This window comes from Rattus norvegicus, chromosome 3 (genome assembly GCF_021556685.1).
Source record: "Rattus norvegicus strain SHRSP/BbbUtx chromosome 3, alternate assembly SHRSP_T2T, whole genome shotgun sequence".
In the NCBI taxonomy this organism is placed as follows: Eukaryota; Metazoa; Chordata; class Mammalia; order Rodentia; family Muridae; genus Rattus; species Rattus norvegicus.
In genome coordinates, this window is record NC_141536.1 from 95149849 (window position 1) to 95167161 (window position 17313).

Genomic DNA, 17313 nt, shown 5'->3' on the forward strand with positions numbered 1-17313 from the left:
ACAGTAAAATCGATCACAGAACTATGATATACAGGTACAAGAAAAATCAAAGAGGGTAACAAGTTCATGAAGTAGCTTCCCCTCTAAGTATTAATAATCTGTTCCTTCAAAACATCCTTTTAAAGGCCCTGGCGACATCAACCTTTTTATCTTAATTTCTCAATGTTACAGTACAACGATATTGGTTTTTATATATCTTTCTGCGAGCAATTTCTCATCCTTATCTGTCATTACAAATAAAAGATGTTTTTAGGACAGATCAATTTAAAGTGAAGCTTTGAGAGACCCAGCGAGCTGACCAGTAAAGCCTCTGTAAGGGCTGTGAAAGGGCATCAAATAATTGCACAACCGTAGTCTCACATGCTCAGAAGGCTGGTAAAGTCTTCTCAATAGTTATTAGATCTTAAATGAATGGGAACATGACACAGGCCCTGGAGATATTATAGGCGGATGATTAGAATTTAAGGACTAATATTCATAATTGGATAAAAAAGGTATAGTGTGTCACCACATCAAACAGAAGTATTGAAATTCATCTGGTACCACTTACTACTATATAGTTCAAATGGAACAAAAGCGTAGAAGACACTTGCTCTCCTTTCTACAATTCACATACTTTTTATTGTTACTTCTGCAATTAGTGCTAATGAAAACAGACAATAATGTATGAATGTGCTTTGCAATAGTAACATCTTATATGACACTATACTATTATTAATAATAGTCTTCACAGCATATATTAGCCTCTAGTGGGAAATATTCCATTTTTATAAATATGTCCAATATCCACAGTTTGTACTGTGGATATAAAAGTGTATAAAATCATTTTGCATGGAAATTTAATCATAGATATATAAAATATATTTAATCATAGATATATAAAATATAAAAACCACAGAGCAAACAAACAGAACACACATAAAATTAATGCTTAAATTAGCATAACATAAATGACTTCAAATATTGAAGACTAAGGCAAACAGTTTTCTGAATGGGAGATAAATAAGTAGCTCCAAAAATTAATGTGAATACTTTCTGAAACAACATTCAGCAAGCAAAACAAAATCTTTTAATGCATGGCACTTGTTTCATGTAAAGGAGAAAGTCACTAACACTCAATCACAAAAGAAAAAAAGACAAAGAGGGTCCAGGGAACAATACAAGATGAGTCACTGTAAGACTCTGTAACTTTGTTCATTATAAAATAACAGTTTACGTATGCTACTTAAAGCCCAGTGGTTTTGTTATGAGAAGGGAGTAGAAGAAAGTAAAGTAGAATGTTATGAAAACCAAAAGGTCAAGGTACACTTTCTACCACTCTTCACGAAAACAATATGGAACTCAGAAGAACAGTGAGGAGAGGTCCACTGGCCCTCGCCTCGTGCAGGAGCTATGATTAGACTATTGATCAGCATCTAGTGCTGACCTACATAGACAGTAAGCAGTCTCCAGGATGACTCATATGAACGTCTGTGAACAGTTCAACCTCACTTGTTTCTTTCTTCTTTTCTATGGGCTTTCCATATAAAAACAGACTTCTATTTTCTTATAAAATTACTACTGAAACAGAATGTTCCTTAAATAATTAAAATTCAGAACATATATTTGACTTAAATAGACGGATATGACTTTTCTCACTATTTATCTTTCATTCTGTTTGGACCAGTGATTTTTAAACAAATTTTATTTTTAGAGCAATTTTGTATCCATAGCAAAATTAACAGGAAAGGATACATTCTCTCTTCCCATAATGTATAGCTACGCTCAACAGCAGCCACAGATTAGTAAATTCAGTACAGCTGATGAACTCATCTGACGCCTCTTTATCACATAGAAACCAGTTTACATTAGGATTACCTAATGTTTTCTAATTGGTTCCTCTACGGAGTAACATGAACTTGAGCTTCTTCTCTTCATCCATCACAGTTACTTTTAGCACTGAATATATTAAATTGTCTAGACTTAACAGAGTATACTCAGTACCTTACTGATGGATCTCTTTGTTCCTCACAATTTTTGTCAATTATGGATAAAGCTGCTACAAACGTCTTGTGCACATTTCTATGTAGCCATGCCTTTATTCTTTGAACAAAATACCAGTAAGAGTGGCTGACCACTGACTTGTACAGCAAGAGTAGGATTGGATTGTAAGAAACTGCCCAACTCTTTTCCACTATGACAATCTTTGTGCCTTTCCAAACATTGGACCTGACACTCCACATCCTGATAGAAGTTAGTACCTCAAGATGCTCAGTCACAGTAGTCTCACTCTGGTTTCACTCTGCTTTCACCTGATAGCATGTGGCCTGAGAAATCTGTCCACAGTTTCACTTGTCATCTGTGGTTACTTGATGAGATGCACAATGAGCTCTTAGGCTGTTCCCTTGCAAAGTTTTAAGGGTGTCATGTGTGTTTTAGAGAGCAGTCTTTTAGTATAGGTAGGTTTTGCACTTTCCCCTACTTTATGGCTTTGCTTTTCCTTTTTTGCCAGTGTCTTTCATGGAGAAGAAATTATAATTTTAATCAGGCCCAAATGATCAATTCCTTTTGTCATTGCCCATGCCTTTGGTATTGTATCTAAAGAGTAATTGCTAAGTCCAAAGGATCATAATTCATTGACATTTAAGAATTAAATCATATGTTTTATTTTACATTAACTGGTAACAAAATTATTGTAATCATCATACTGTGATTGTGTAAACTCTAAGCTGTAATTTCAAGTTCTGTTTTGGTTGACAACTTGACTAAGTCTGTATTCACTAAAATACAAAAACAGAGCATACCAGTGAGGTACTTTTTGCTAAGTTTGAAGTAGGAAGATCCACTTCTAATCATACTTTGAGTTGGGAAGACACACTTTTAATCTAGAAACCTATCTAAAGACATAGAAGAGGGAAGTTTTGCTCTTTGCCTGCTTGTCCTGGCATCTTGCTAGGAAGCCCACGCCTTCACTGACATTAGAGTTTACGTCATTGGGATCCCAAAGTCTACTGAAGACCAACTGAGACATCCACCCTCATGGACTGAGCACTACTGGATTCATAGCCAGTCATTGTTAAATCAGCTGACCTGTAAATCATTCTAATAAATTCTCTTTGTTTACATAGAGAGATTCATTCCGCAAGTCTGTTACTGCAGAGAACCCTAAAACATTTTCCTTCTATCAAAATTCTTTATCCTGATACTGTATGATCAACACCAACTTTTCATACACAGACCAGTGACATTTACAGACATGCCCACTGGTATAACAGTGGCAAGACACTTAGGTAGGGATAATCAAACACTCTATAAATTGCTTGTGAAACCTGCTCTGGAGAGGGTTTCTCATATCTGGCACTGTAAAAATGTCCAAAATCCATGGCTAGGGAACTCATAAGCAATAGAGGAAAACCTATTGACACTGCTTTTTTTTAAAAATATTTATAGCTCCAGCCTTGTTAAAGACACTTCTTATTGCTCTGGGTATTCATGAATTCAAATTACTGCTCATTGTCTTCAGTCACATATGGAACATCTGTAGCAACAGCTCTACCCTAAGACAGGTACATCACAGAAGAATGAGCTGAAATGGGGAGGCATGGTGTGAAATGCTGTCCTGGGAACAGGACATGGCTGCTATACGCAGGAGCTCAGAGCAGGAGTGATTATTTACAAAGCTTAAGTCAGATCAAAATTCCATCTTGCACTGGGGAAGGGCTCCCAAGTCCCCAGTCCCTAGCTGAGGAGTTGTTGGCAGTAGAACCTGTTGGGAATGGGAGAGCCACAAAGCCTACTGAATGAACCCATGCCCATATGACCATCAGCAGCACTAAATGGACTCCTGGAGCAAATAAACATTTATAAAAGAATTTTCAAATCTTATTAGAAGTTTTCATGATTCGCTTTGTACTTATTACTTGTGTGACTTTGTGGTATTGTATTTTTTTTTTTATTATCTGTTACTTGGGATGTTAATACCGTTTTCAGAGAAAGTGGGACAAAGATAACAACAAGGTCTGGGAAAGAATAACAAGAATGCTGGGTATGATCAAAATGCATTCTACACACACACACACACACACACACACACACATATATATATATATATATAATTAAAAAATAGACAGAACGTATAAAGTAAATAAACACTAGCACCATTGGCATGGCCTAGTAGTTCACTTAATTATAAACATATACATACATTTATAGAGAAACAGATAGACACGTAGATAGGTATAAATGAATAAAATCTGAAGATTACCAAAAACTTATTCTGTATTAGGTTTTTACATTTCTTATTATCAAAATAAACGTTTAATAAATAGATACATATTAATATAAATTACTATTAGTAGATACATTCATTAAATGAATATAATTTTACCAACTACAGAAAATGAAAACTTAGCACTGGGCACTATACTACTGAACACATACTCACAGGAGGAATTTCTATATTGCTTGTTTTGGGGGAAAATGTAAAACTAAGGAATAACAATACTACTGATAAGCTATAATTTTATAATGAAGAATATATTAAAGTATTTACCAAAGGACCAAATATAAAATGCAATGTTTTCTTTCTTGGGTGTTTTGGTTACTGTTGATTCCCTAGAAGACTTTAAAAAATGAAAAAATGTTTATTTCATCCCTGTAAATACAGCTTCTCTGAAAACGGTATTAGCATCCCAAGTAACAGATTAAAAAAAAAAAAAACATACAATACCACAAAGTTACACAAGTAATAAACACAAAGCTAATCATGAAAACTTCTAATGAGATTTGAAATTTTATTAAGATATTCTCTAGAAGCACTCAGAATAAATATGTAAAATAACATAAAACCCACAAAAGAAAATTAATATAACAAATTACTTTATTAGTATTTTCTAAACTAATGAAAACCTATCTACTTCCAGAAACTGCAAAACAACATGGAGACAAAAGGATAATTTGCCTTAGAAGTCTTCAATTTAAGCACACTGCTCTCCTCACGTTGAGCAGACCATTGTTAACTACATTAGAGAGTAGCAGGCTCATGACTGTCTGCTGAGGGCTGGCAGGCACAGCCCAGCTGCTCTGCTATAGAGCTGCACCTGCTGACCAAGGTGAACATGGTTTTGAACGCTTTTAGAATGTAGTATCAAAATAAGCAAAGCAAGTTCTTCACAAATTTATTGAACAAATGAAGAAAGGTATTATTGTGTAACATGAACCCCAATGATTGCAATGTCCTCAGATCCTGTGTAAACAAGAAAGCCAATTAAGTTAAATCAGCATCATAAATTACCATTGCAACTATACGTAAACGTTCATTGCTATCCTACAATATGAGTCATGCATCCTAGGAATGCAAAGAAATGAAAGACATTGTCCTTGAGTTGAATGAGCTTTTAATATTGTGGCAGTCTATAAATATTATATAACATAAAGCATTTCTTCACTTTGAAATAGGAAAGGTTCTAAGAGGAGGCTAATGCCCATAATCTCAGGAGGATATGTCAGAAGGAATATCTCAATACCAACTTAAACTACAGTTGGAGGCCAGCCTAGGCTACATGTAGCAATACCATATTTGAGGGATGGGGGGAAGTGAGGGAGAGAGGGATGGAGAGAAGGAGAGAAGGAAGACGGACAGGATGGGAGATAGTCACTAGATTTTCCAAGATACTTGGCAAAGGTTAAACTAACAATCCTATATTTTGAAATATGATCGAGATATTCCCCAGAGGACACAGGGAAAGCAAGTGGATAGTCAGACTAAGAAAGCACTACTGTGCGGAAGAACTGGATTGCAGGTGGTACAAACCCTGAGAAGTGCAGGCAACTGTACACGCCACGGCACCAGGCTGTCAGCTTGACGTGGGGAGCAGGAATAGCGCAGATTATCTACAACCTCAAAATTCAGAGTTGTTCTTAGAAGGTCACATTAACCTCTACTCCTAGACCCAGGACGGAAACATTTACCTGCACAGCATTAGCAATATCACACTAAGAAAACAACTCAATAGCCACGTAATGTGCTATATGATATTTTTAAGACAAAAACACTCTTCAAAGGTAGATGCAATGAGGAAAAACAATGCCCTAGAGAAGCTACGTTAAAAAGGGGTGAAGGGGATTACTGATTCCTGATAGTTGTTCTATCTAAAATGTAGCTTTTTAAAGAAAACAGAAGTGCAGCCACTGGCCAGACTGCACCACTTTCCTTGTCATCTAAGAATGAGTAACTGTTAAAAACCCAGGGTCGAACAAAACAAGCTCCTTCCTGCTGTCATAAGCCTTCAGTACTCAAAGAAGGGAAACGATCTTGGCATTTTTCTCTTTGATGTTTATTTTCATTTAAAGTAGAAGATTCTCAAGTAAAAGATTGCTAGTGATTTTAAGCATACTACAAGAACAGAAATGCAATTTTAGTAAACAATTATGGGACTAGGGAATTCTAGGGGTTCATCTGAATGGCAGTGTTTGCCTGACATTCAGTCAGAACAGAACAGTCTACTGTTCAGTACTGTGGTCATGTATGCATACATACATGTACATTATCAATGAAATGAAAAATTGAACAGCACCATAACTTTATCAAATCCAGTAATTATAAAATTTGCTATCAAATGTTATCCTAAGTGGATACTTGAAATTGTGAAATATTTAAAAATTAACCTTGTATTCTTAGCAGGTCATCATATGCTGTTCTTGTCAGTTCCGGTGGCCTTGTTTCTGCTTCCTGTCCAGATTTCCCCTAGTTATTTGACCAGACAAGTCGCCACACAAAGGCTGCTGAACATTCTATAAAGCCAGAGAAGCTATCTTAACACGAAGGAACACTATTCTTCTTGCTTCGTCACATTTGTCCTCTGGTTTGCCTTTATCCATCCATGTAAAACATCATTAATGAAACAAATATGTAGCAATCCTTGGGCTAAGCACCAGATAGGTGACAGCAAGCAAGACCCAAGAATCCCAGCCCTCCCAGAGCTCAGTGTACCAGGAAAGTGTTAGGATTTACATACAAAGCATAGTAAGCTTGGTGTTGAAGACATCATCTCAGGCTGATTCAGCTACTGAGATGGAACTGGACCGTGAGGTCGCCCACTACATCTATTAAGTCGATCGACTGACGATTATATAGCTTAGCAGTACAAGAAAGTGGAACTTACATCTAGAAACATTAATGCAGACGTGCATTTGAAAGGTCTGTCTTCTCTCCACCCTGACCATTCCCTTATAACTCACGACTCTGACAGAGCCATAAGGTTCCAAACCAAATCAACACTCCTAGGATTATAAACTATAAACAACTAATAATAACCTCTAGATTGTTATCATCTCATAAAGTAGGGAAGACAGTACTATTTTCAGATTTGAAATATTGAAAAATTAATCAATATAGCCCAGACTAATACATCTTTGAAATGAGGAAAATATTCTGAGGTAACTAATATATTCTTATCAAACATAGTGGGGACAGTGCTTCTCTATAGAGTGCCAGGTCTTCGGATTGACTCTCAGAATCAAATAGATGAATAATTAAAATAGACAAAGCAAAACCTAGACAGAACTGGGACTCATTTGGCTATTCTGAACGACCTAAGCAACGAAAGACAAGCAGTTCTTTCCTTAGAATTCAAACAAATTGATACATCCATTGTATGTGCAGAACTAGCTAGAATTCTGAGCAAATTTCCAAAGCCATTCGCTTCTTCAGGTCAGTACCTTCTAAACATTAGATAAACAAATAAGTGTGCCATTCCTTCAGACTTCACTTAAAACAAAATGCTTTCATTAGTTCCTGTTCCGATCAAAAGTTCCATCTCTAAATTTGCCATTGAAGGAGGTGTAGGAAATGATAATTAAGTAGGTGCAAGGTACAAGCGCATGCATGACTCACAGTTTGCAAAGTAAAATGATCTGGGGAGAAGGTACAGGAAGGAGAGGAGCAAATAATGGATTCTGGATGAAATGAAGACCTTTCCTGTCCAAGGCCTGTCACCAATTCTTTATTACTTGAGGATTAAGGGAATAGTGAACAAAGCTGCCTGCCAGACAGCTCAAAAGGTAAAAATAACATTATCTCTGTGTGTGCCTCACTTGGAATTTTTCAGAAATAACATCCATAAAATTAAACTTTCTATTAAAAGTTCCTGGAATATCAGACTGAAATCAGGAGAATGGAAATGTCAAAATCAACCAGGATTACCGTTTCACAAGAAGCTGAACAGAATGAAACAACAGCATGGCTCAGGTTGTAGACTCACCTACGTTTTCCCCCTTTGGTTTCAGAACAGAGCAAACATAGTACAGATTTACTAGGGGAGTCAGTAGGGCTTCTTTTTGTTTCTCTTTCTACTCTATGAATAAGCACAAAATAAATGTTATGTTCTCCCAAGAGAGTTCAGCAAATTGACAAAATGTGCTTTCATTGTTGAGGTCCAGAAATCAAATCAGAAGTCACTCACAGGCAGTACTACCTTATACTCTCCCTCATGTGTAAGTTGCATAAAAGACAACGTGTATTTCAATATTTTTAAGTATATTTAGAAACATGTCCCAGCCCTTTGACTAGGATGATGCATAAATTGTACATTAATATGGGTTTTGTTATCTTTCCATTAACAATCTCTACAGGAAATAAAGAAAATTTCATTCAATGAAGTTTTATTCAACAGAAAGTTCCAGCCTCTGTGAACGTGCTTAAATCTACATGCATATAGAGTTCTTTCTGAGTTATAGCATTCACCTAAAGGTTAGCACACATTGACTCTTCCGAACATGCCAGATAAACTAAGTTAATCTGGGTTGAGGTAAAAAATGCTTTAATGATAAAACAAATACATGATGAGCAGCATTCAATCCCTCTAGATTACCTGATCCAGCTTGTAGAAATCTCTAGGAAAAAAACTACATAATGTAAGAATTCTGTATGCATATGGATGTATTGTCCAAACTAGATAGAAGTCTAGAATCCTTGCTCTTAACTAATAATCAATATGTCTCCCATATACTCCATATACTGGAAGCAGCAACATGTGATTTTTTTTTTAGTTACTATTATTACTGGCTTGGCCTCAAACTCACAGAGATCCACCTGGCTTTATCTCTCACATGCTGGGATTAACAGAGTAAGTCACCATGCACAACAGTAGGAATTACTTGTAAAATAAAAGAACTAACTCAAAAACCATATTCATATATAAATATATATGTGTATATATATATAATATCTGAAGTCAAAACATAAAAAAATTATCAGTATTATAAAATGACATTTGAAGAAATTTTAGCATTATAGTTTTTTATCTTTAATAAATATAAAAACTTGTCAGGTTATAGTTTTCCCTTTTTTTAATATTGTATTGTCTAACATTTGTGTGATCTCTTATAGATTCAAAATATTTTGTACAAAATTATATTTATTCTTACCAACAAAACTAATAGTAAGAAAGGATAATGGTTAATTTCATGTATCAATATAATCAAGTCAAAATGTCCAGAATGTAATCAAATATTAGAAGTTTCTATGAAGGAGATTTTAGAAAAATAGGAATATTTAACTTGGCAGGCTCCAAGTAGAACAAATTAGATTCTGTAATATGGGAAGAGAAAGTTAATAAAAGAAAGAACACTCTCCACTAAAATAAGAAACTACAAACTTGTTTTGCACTCAAGCAGTTACTTCCCGGGATCTCTAGCCTATCAGACACCTCTGTAGATAAAGGATTCTATACTTGACATATGCCAACCCTTTAATATCTCTTTGTCTTTCTTCTACCCTCTCTCATTTGTTCCTGGTCTCCCTTCCTCTCCCCTTCAAACTCACCCTTTTCCCCTCCCTCCCCTACTGTTCTAGTTAGGGTTTTACTGCTGGGAACAGACAATATGACCAAGGCAACTCTTACAAGGACACTTAATTGGGACTGGCTATAATCACCAAGGCATGGGCATGGCAGCATCCAGGCAGGTGTGGTGCAGGCAGAGCTGAGAGAGAGTTCTACATCTTCAGCTGAAGGCTGCTAGAGGAAGCCTGATTTCCAGGCAGCTAAAATGAGGGTCTTAAGCCTACAACCAGAGTAACACACCTACACCAAGACGACCACACCTACTGCAACAGGGCCACAATTTCTAATAGTGCCACTCTCTGGGCCAAGCACACACAAGCCATCATATTCCACTCCCTGACCCCATAGGCTTGTTTAAGCATATGAGTCTATGGGGACAATACCTAAACATAGAATAAAACAAAATACATTTAGTCCAACTTCCAAAGTCCCCATATTCTATAGGAGCCTCAACAGTGTTAAAAGTCCAAAGTTAAATGTCTCCTCTGAGATTCATCCAATCACTTAACTGTAATCCCCAAAGCAAGACAGGAAACCATCTGGGCAAGTTCCAAACTGCATCTCTACGACTGATGTCACAGCGGTCTTCAGACCTCAGCTCCTTTTTCGTCTTTGTTGACTGCAACAAACTTGTTTCGCCTGGGTTGGTTTCACTCCCTGTTAGCAGCTTTCCTTAGCAGATAGCCCACTGGCTCTGGCATCTCGAACATCTTGGGGGTCTCCAAGGCAACTTCAATATTACAACTTCTTGTTTAAATGTCTAAGATCCACACATGATCCCCTGGGTTCCTCCAAGGGGCTGGTGTCACTACTCCACCTCTGCCCTCTGTAGCACTCTAAGCTCAGGTTGATCCACTCCACTGCCACTGCTGTATCATCCCATGGTACTGGCATCTCCAATACTCTGGGGTTTTCTGCTGCAACTGTGCCTCACCAATAGCCTCTCATAGGCTCTCTTCATGGTGCCAAGACATAACTCCTTTGCATGACCCCTTGTGTTCTGGGCCATCAACTGCAACTGAGGCTGCAATTGACCAATGGCCTTCCATAGCCTTTCACAATGTAAAGTCACAGCTCCTCTCCATGGCCCCTTCATGCCTTCAAAACCAGCACGACCTGGGTGACTCCTACACATTAGCAAGTATAGCTCCAGCATGTGGTCCAACCTTGGCTCTCTCTGGAACACAGCTTCTTTGTCCTCTCAGAAAAAAGCATCCCAGAAGATTTCACCTCAGTGATGCTGGTCTCCTCTCAATATCCACTAATTTCTTAGCTGCAGCTAACCAGCATCAATTGTCCCAGTGGTCCCTTCTATTCAGGACTCCAAAGCCAGAGCCGTGTGGCCAAAGCTACCAAGTTCTCCTGATTGCAGGAGCTGAAACACACCCCTCCTTGTTCTAGTACATTTTCACTAGGTTTCTGTTTCCCAACTCCTTCACTGCCTAAGCTTGACTGTCCTGGAACTTGCTCTGTAGGCTGACTTTGAACTCAGAGATCTGCATGACTAGCTCCTAAACACTGGGATTAAAGGTGTGGTCCACCATGCCTGGATTTAAGTTTTCCTTCACCTAGAACTCGTTCTGTTCTACACTGGCCTTGAACTCCTAGGTTGGTTTCCTCCCTGTTAGCAGCTTTCCTTAGCAGATGGCCCACTGGCTCTGCATCTCGAGATCTGCGTGTCTTTGCCTCCAGCGATTAAAGGCTTTTATTACCATCCCCGGTTCTAAATTTAGCTGGGTTGGATCTTGCCCCAAGGTCACTACTGCCTTAATTCACTTAATATCCATGAACACAGGATTCAGCTCCACTTCATATCCTGGCCCCTTTAATACTGAAACCACATATTTTGTGTTTTTCCTTTCTAAGCTTGCCATGCTTGTTTAAAATGCTCTTCATGAGACTTAACCAAAGAGCCAAGTTTCCAATGGGCTTTTTGGAGACTTCCTTTGTCAATTCAATTAATATAAATCTCTTTACTTTAGCCTCAGGTATACTCTTCAGACAAGCAGTCACATTCTTCACCAAAATACCACAAAAAGTCTCTACACCACATACTGAAATTCTTCTCCTCTGAAACCTCTTGGGCCAGGTCTGCACAGTTTAAATCACGCTCAGCAACAAAGTCTTCCGCATCCCTACCAGGATGGCCCATTAAACCCCACGTAGAGCATTCCGTCACTTTCCAAACCCAAAGTCCCCAAATCCACATTCTTCCAAACAAAAGCATGGTCAGGCCTATCACAATACCCCATTCCCTAGTACCAATTTCTGTCTTAGTTAGGGTTTTACTGTTGTGAACAACCACCATGACCAAGGCAACTCTTAAAAGTACAACATTTATTTGGTGTTGGCTTACAGGTTCAGAGGTTCAGTCCATAATCATGAAGGCATGAAAATCATGAAGCATGGCAGCCATTTCACTTTCCATAACTTCAGCCATAGAGTTTTTCCAGATGTAAATGATTCATAGATTTTAAATTGCTTTTTAATGAACTCAGGTAAATAATTTCTCAGATTTCTCTAAACTGCCAATCATGAGAGCAGTCTATCTATATGAGTATGTACATAAAAGAATTGAAATTGTACATCCACACAAAATCTGGAGTTCATAAAACTTACATCAATGATAACCACAACATAGTTAATAACAAAAGCACAGCCAAAGACCAATGACTGGCTAAACAAAACATAGTATACCATGGAAAAACCTGTAGTCAAAAAAGAACAAGGTATGGCTATGGTTGTAGCTCAGTGAGAGAGCACTGCTGAATATGTGTAACACTCTGGATTTGATGCCAAAACCATATGTATGCTTGCTTACATCCATGCATGCATACATACATACATACATACATACATACATACATACATAGGGATAAAACTAAAAAACACATGCTACAACATGGGTAATCATTAAAACACATTAAGTCACTGAATGTAAGGACAAGCTAAAGAACATCATATACCCTTAAAAGGTGAACTTTATGATAGGTGAATTGCCACTCAATAGAAAGTTAAAACAATTTTAGAAAATCAACTCACCTGTCCCTTTTGTGGTGTCAAGCACTGAACAACTTCATCCACCATTACTGGGATATGTAATTTAGCCATGGCTTCAGAATCCGTCTCTTCAGATCTATATACCTTCTGAGTATCACACAGAGCTATCCCTTCCGAGGCTTTATATTCAGTATGCATTGCTGCTGTAGTGTGGATTGTGTGGGGACAGACATCCAAATTAAATGCACCAGAATCCACAAAGTATGAAAACAGTCTATTATACGTTCTGCAAAAATATGGATATCGAAGCATTCTGTAGGTCAAGAAATCTAGAAGAGAATTAAAATATGATGACTTTTGGTTTCTAATTATTTTAAAATTTAAGACTAATCATCTAAGCAAGTGAATCTGACTGGGTTTCTTCCATGAAACAAGAAACCTAAGTGAACACGCAAACATAATTAAGTGTAATTTATCAATGTGCATGATGACTACAACTACAATTTCAGAACAGAGGAAGCTAAAGCAGGAGGAATGTCTGAGGAGGCCAACCTGAACTTCAAAAATTAATTAACTAATTAATTAAATAAATACAATTTTGTGGTCCCTTTATGAATTCTAAAACCATCAATTTTCAGCCCTCATCAATATGAAAATTAGGAACTCATTTTCTGCAATTGTTTTAAACTTAATTAGTTCTAAAGAGTAGGTGAGAAACTTTAAAATATTAATTTAAGATTAACCTGAGTCTATGGGCCTCGTACCCAAGTTCATGCAGTCTTGTCTAAAAGGTCAGCTAGAGCTCTCCAGGGAATACAAACACGTTCCGTGAGCTTCGGCTCATTCCTTATCCCATGTGTTTTAGTTAGTGTTCTCCCAGTGCTAGATTAATATGTTTAACTTAGATCTGAGAAGACTGACCCTGAAAAAGAGTCAGCATGGGCACTCAGACAAGAAACTATGATCACTTTGTGAAAATCTTGCAGATTTCCAAAGCAGTCGCTGAAAAGACTACCACAGCACACCCCCGATCCCTGAAGTACACACCAAATTAAATTACAACTTAGCAAACGCTAAGCCAGGCAAGTTTGGATATTTATTTCTTTTCTTCCGCACTTGGGAGTCCTAAAGATCCGATCCAGTTTATCCATACAACATACCCAATCAAACACTAAGATACAGTTTCACCCCTTGTTTAACTGAGACAAGTCTTGCTGTGGAACCCAGGATAATCTCAAATTTGATATCTGCTTCAACCTCCCAAACACTACAATTAATTAATTGGTTTTAAGTCTACTAAGTTCACTCTCTACCTCTAAGCTACAACCCAGATCCTCACTTGTGAATGTATGCTCTCTGTGGCCTAAACCCAAGCAAGCAGGGAAGACAGCCTTTGAATTTCTCAAACTTTCTCATTCTCTTCTACAATGAAATTGTAGAAATTTTGAAATTCTTCTAAATGTACATGGAGAAGGGGATACTTATACAAACATATTAACAGAAAAAAAAATGAACCCATCTATGTTTCACCCAAGTAGCTTCAAACAATGTTTGTAATACTTCCACTGGAAATACCCAGTTGGCACTACGCTGCCTTCCTTGTGGATTAAGAATTATTTAAGAATAAGTTCTGTGGAGGTTGGAGAGATAGTTAAGAGCACTGACTGTTGTTTCAGAGGTCCTGAGTTCAAATCCCAGCATCCACATGGCTCACAACCATCTGTAATGAGATCTGATGCCCTCTTCTGGGCACATCAGAACACTGTTATTCAGCTCTAAGAGCAAAATTCTTTGTGTCTCATTTGATAATTATCGTAATTCTTGGAGTTAAATTTGGAGTTAAATGTAATTATTCCTTTATTACAAATTGAAGAAATTAATTAGCTTACCACATCGTCTGAGCCATAACTGTAACTATAATGCAAGAGTGCATCTTCGAGCCTGAAATCTTTATCTTCATAACATAACATAATCCAATGGAAGTATTTAACGTAACCATGCAATTTAAAGGTACACTACATAAACTATGTCTCTCTGTGTGTGTATATACATGTATATATGCATATATATGTATATATATATATAAAATCTTTTGAAGTGTATTGTAATGGAAACAGACTCCTACACCTTAGAACTACATCTAAGTAGAGCTTTGCCTGTACTTAGAAGTAACAGTGTTGTGAGATTGCCAATAAAAGACACACAATGTTTAGGCAAAAGAAGAGCATCTGGACTATTTAAACAACCTATACTCTATGTCCCAACCATTTTAATAACTGATTTTCATATTTGTGGTTACACATGGATACAGGAACCCACAGAGACCCGAGGCATTGTATCCCCCAGAGCTCCAGTTACAGGCCGTGGTAAGGAGGAGGATGTGCGTGCTGAGAACTGAACTCAGGTTCTCACAAGAACACACACTTAAGCTATTCTTGGGCCCCGCGTGCAGATTTTGACTTTTCTTTTTTTTTAAAGGAAGCACTGCTGTCAATAAAAAACTCAAAACAATGTGGGGGTAAAGCAAATAAAAATGGACACCAAATTGTTTGCACCAACATTTCATTCTTTATTGTACTCAAATTTTATGCATTCATTGAACTATGTTCAAGGTAAAGACAAATTTTAAAAAATATAACTAACTAGCTCATAACCAAGGTAAACAAAAAGAAGGGGTTATGAATAAATGCTCATTTGTAGTCCTTTGATTATTTGTAGTAACCCCCTTTGTCAGGATAGTGCCTTCAAAATATCTGGGTGCAAACTGTAAAGGAAATTCCTTCTCTGTAGCCCAGTCTCCTCCCAAAGAAAACAGATCTCTCTGCAAAGTTGTGAGATTGTTTAATTTACGGCCAGTCAGTAAACCTGACCTCTACAGCAGATTGCACTGTTAGTGAGTCATTTAACTTTTGTACATGGGCAAAGGTCCTTGAAGTAGTGGAAACCACAAAAACGGCCATGTTACTCTCTCAACTGTGGGAATACAAACTGGAGCCTGATAAACAGTACTTCCTTCAGGGTGCTAACAACTACTGTTCTAATTTCAAGGCTAGAAACGCGACATGGGGGCTGGAGGGAGAGGTAATGAGAGGAAACAGGGAAAAGAGAGGAATGCACCCATTAGACAAAGGGTCCCAGCCTTTCCTGGCCAGTGTTCAAAGGGAAGACTGGGTAAGTTGGGGATCTCCAAAGCCAGGCTGTCAAGCACACCCGAGGGAGTTGGGGGAGGGGCTTCTGTTTCCTTACAGGGAGGGGACTCACTCCCCACAACCTTTTCACCTAAAGAGCCCTGTCTCCAGCACCGAACTAGGGACTTCTCCTCACCTGAGGCAAAAAGAGTCCTCAGTCAGCCTTTAAGTTGGGGCCAGACCCGACGCTAAAACGCGGAAGAACCTGATTTGCATATACCTAGGTCCGGAGTGGGGGAAACTTGTAAGAACGGACTGACGGGCCCTCCTCCGGAGCGACTGAGTTCTGTCTGCCTTTCGTTCCGCAGCTCCCAGCACCTACTGTAAAAAGGTGTTGTGGGTCAAGGGTTTCCAAAAGATCTTCCTGGAAAACTAAGAACTAACTTTTTTAGGTTTTGTTGTTGTTGTTGTTGTTTTGTTTTGTTTTGTTTTTTTAAAGAAGAATTGTTTTGATGTCCGGCGATTTTAACTTTCAGTTTTCTGTCTACTACAAAAATACATTAATTTAGTAATGGTTCCATACACCATCCAATTTCTAACCAAAGGTGGAAATTTCAACTTTCTTAGCCCTGTACATTTTGGAAGTTTCGGTCGCCTGCCCCCACTCTTTAATTTTTGTTAAAAAGCATGAGGTTCTCTCGTCCTGTTATTATTTCTGCCAAACTCATGAGTTGACAACTGCACAAGAATTGTATTGGTTGTATTGTTAAAACCTCTCCGTTTTAATCAAATGTGGGATTCCTCAAGAGTATGGATGTTATAATTGGAACCCTGCTATAAAGTAAGTACAATGCAGAACTGAAATTACATGGATAGTATTTGGATTAGGTGTGGCTACACTTGTGACACTAAGAAGCCTATACGGTGTGGATGTCCAAACAAAACAAAAAGATGAAATGTACATATCTATTTAATAATTTACCAATATGATTTTTCAAGATGTCAAGATGAACATATTTTCAAATTAGATTAAAATATATTATAGTCACTTGACCTAGAAAATACTTTAAAAACAAATAGCTGAATTTTGAATTGGTTTGTTTTATTTTTTTTTTCCTTCTTAAATTGGTTTGTTTTAAAAGACAAATATTTCCTATAGAGGTTTGTCTAACGCTTCAGTTTCCTCCCAATGAAATCAAAACAATATGTTTATATCTTATAATATGCTTTGTGAATAAAGTAATATATATATGTATATATATATATATATATATTGTATAGATACATAGAGACATAGATCCTCTGCCCTATAGCATCCTATTTTTACAGTGATATTCAATTAACAGGGATCTAAACTCCAGGAA

General features: G+C 37.5%; 1 protein-coding gene across 12 annotated transcripts in view; it reads right to left on the bottom strand.

Annotated features, from left to right (window-relative positions):
- Positions 1 to 17313, bottom strand: part of Mettl15 (methyltransferase 15, mitochondrial 12S rRNA N4-cytidine) — a 180779-nt gene that overhangs the window by 162661 nt on the left and 805 nt on the right. For 3 of the 12 annotated variants that reach the window (NM_001024981.2, NM_001431510.1, XM_087650892.1), the window contains 2 exon segments: positions 12864 to 13150; positions 16146 to 16330. In NM_001024981.2, the coding sequence (NP_001020152.2) occupies positions 12864 to 13133 (270 nt within the window). In that variant the 5' untranslated portion in view covers positions 13134 to 13150; positions 16146 to 16330. 12 annotated transcript variants of the gene reach the window in all.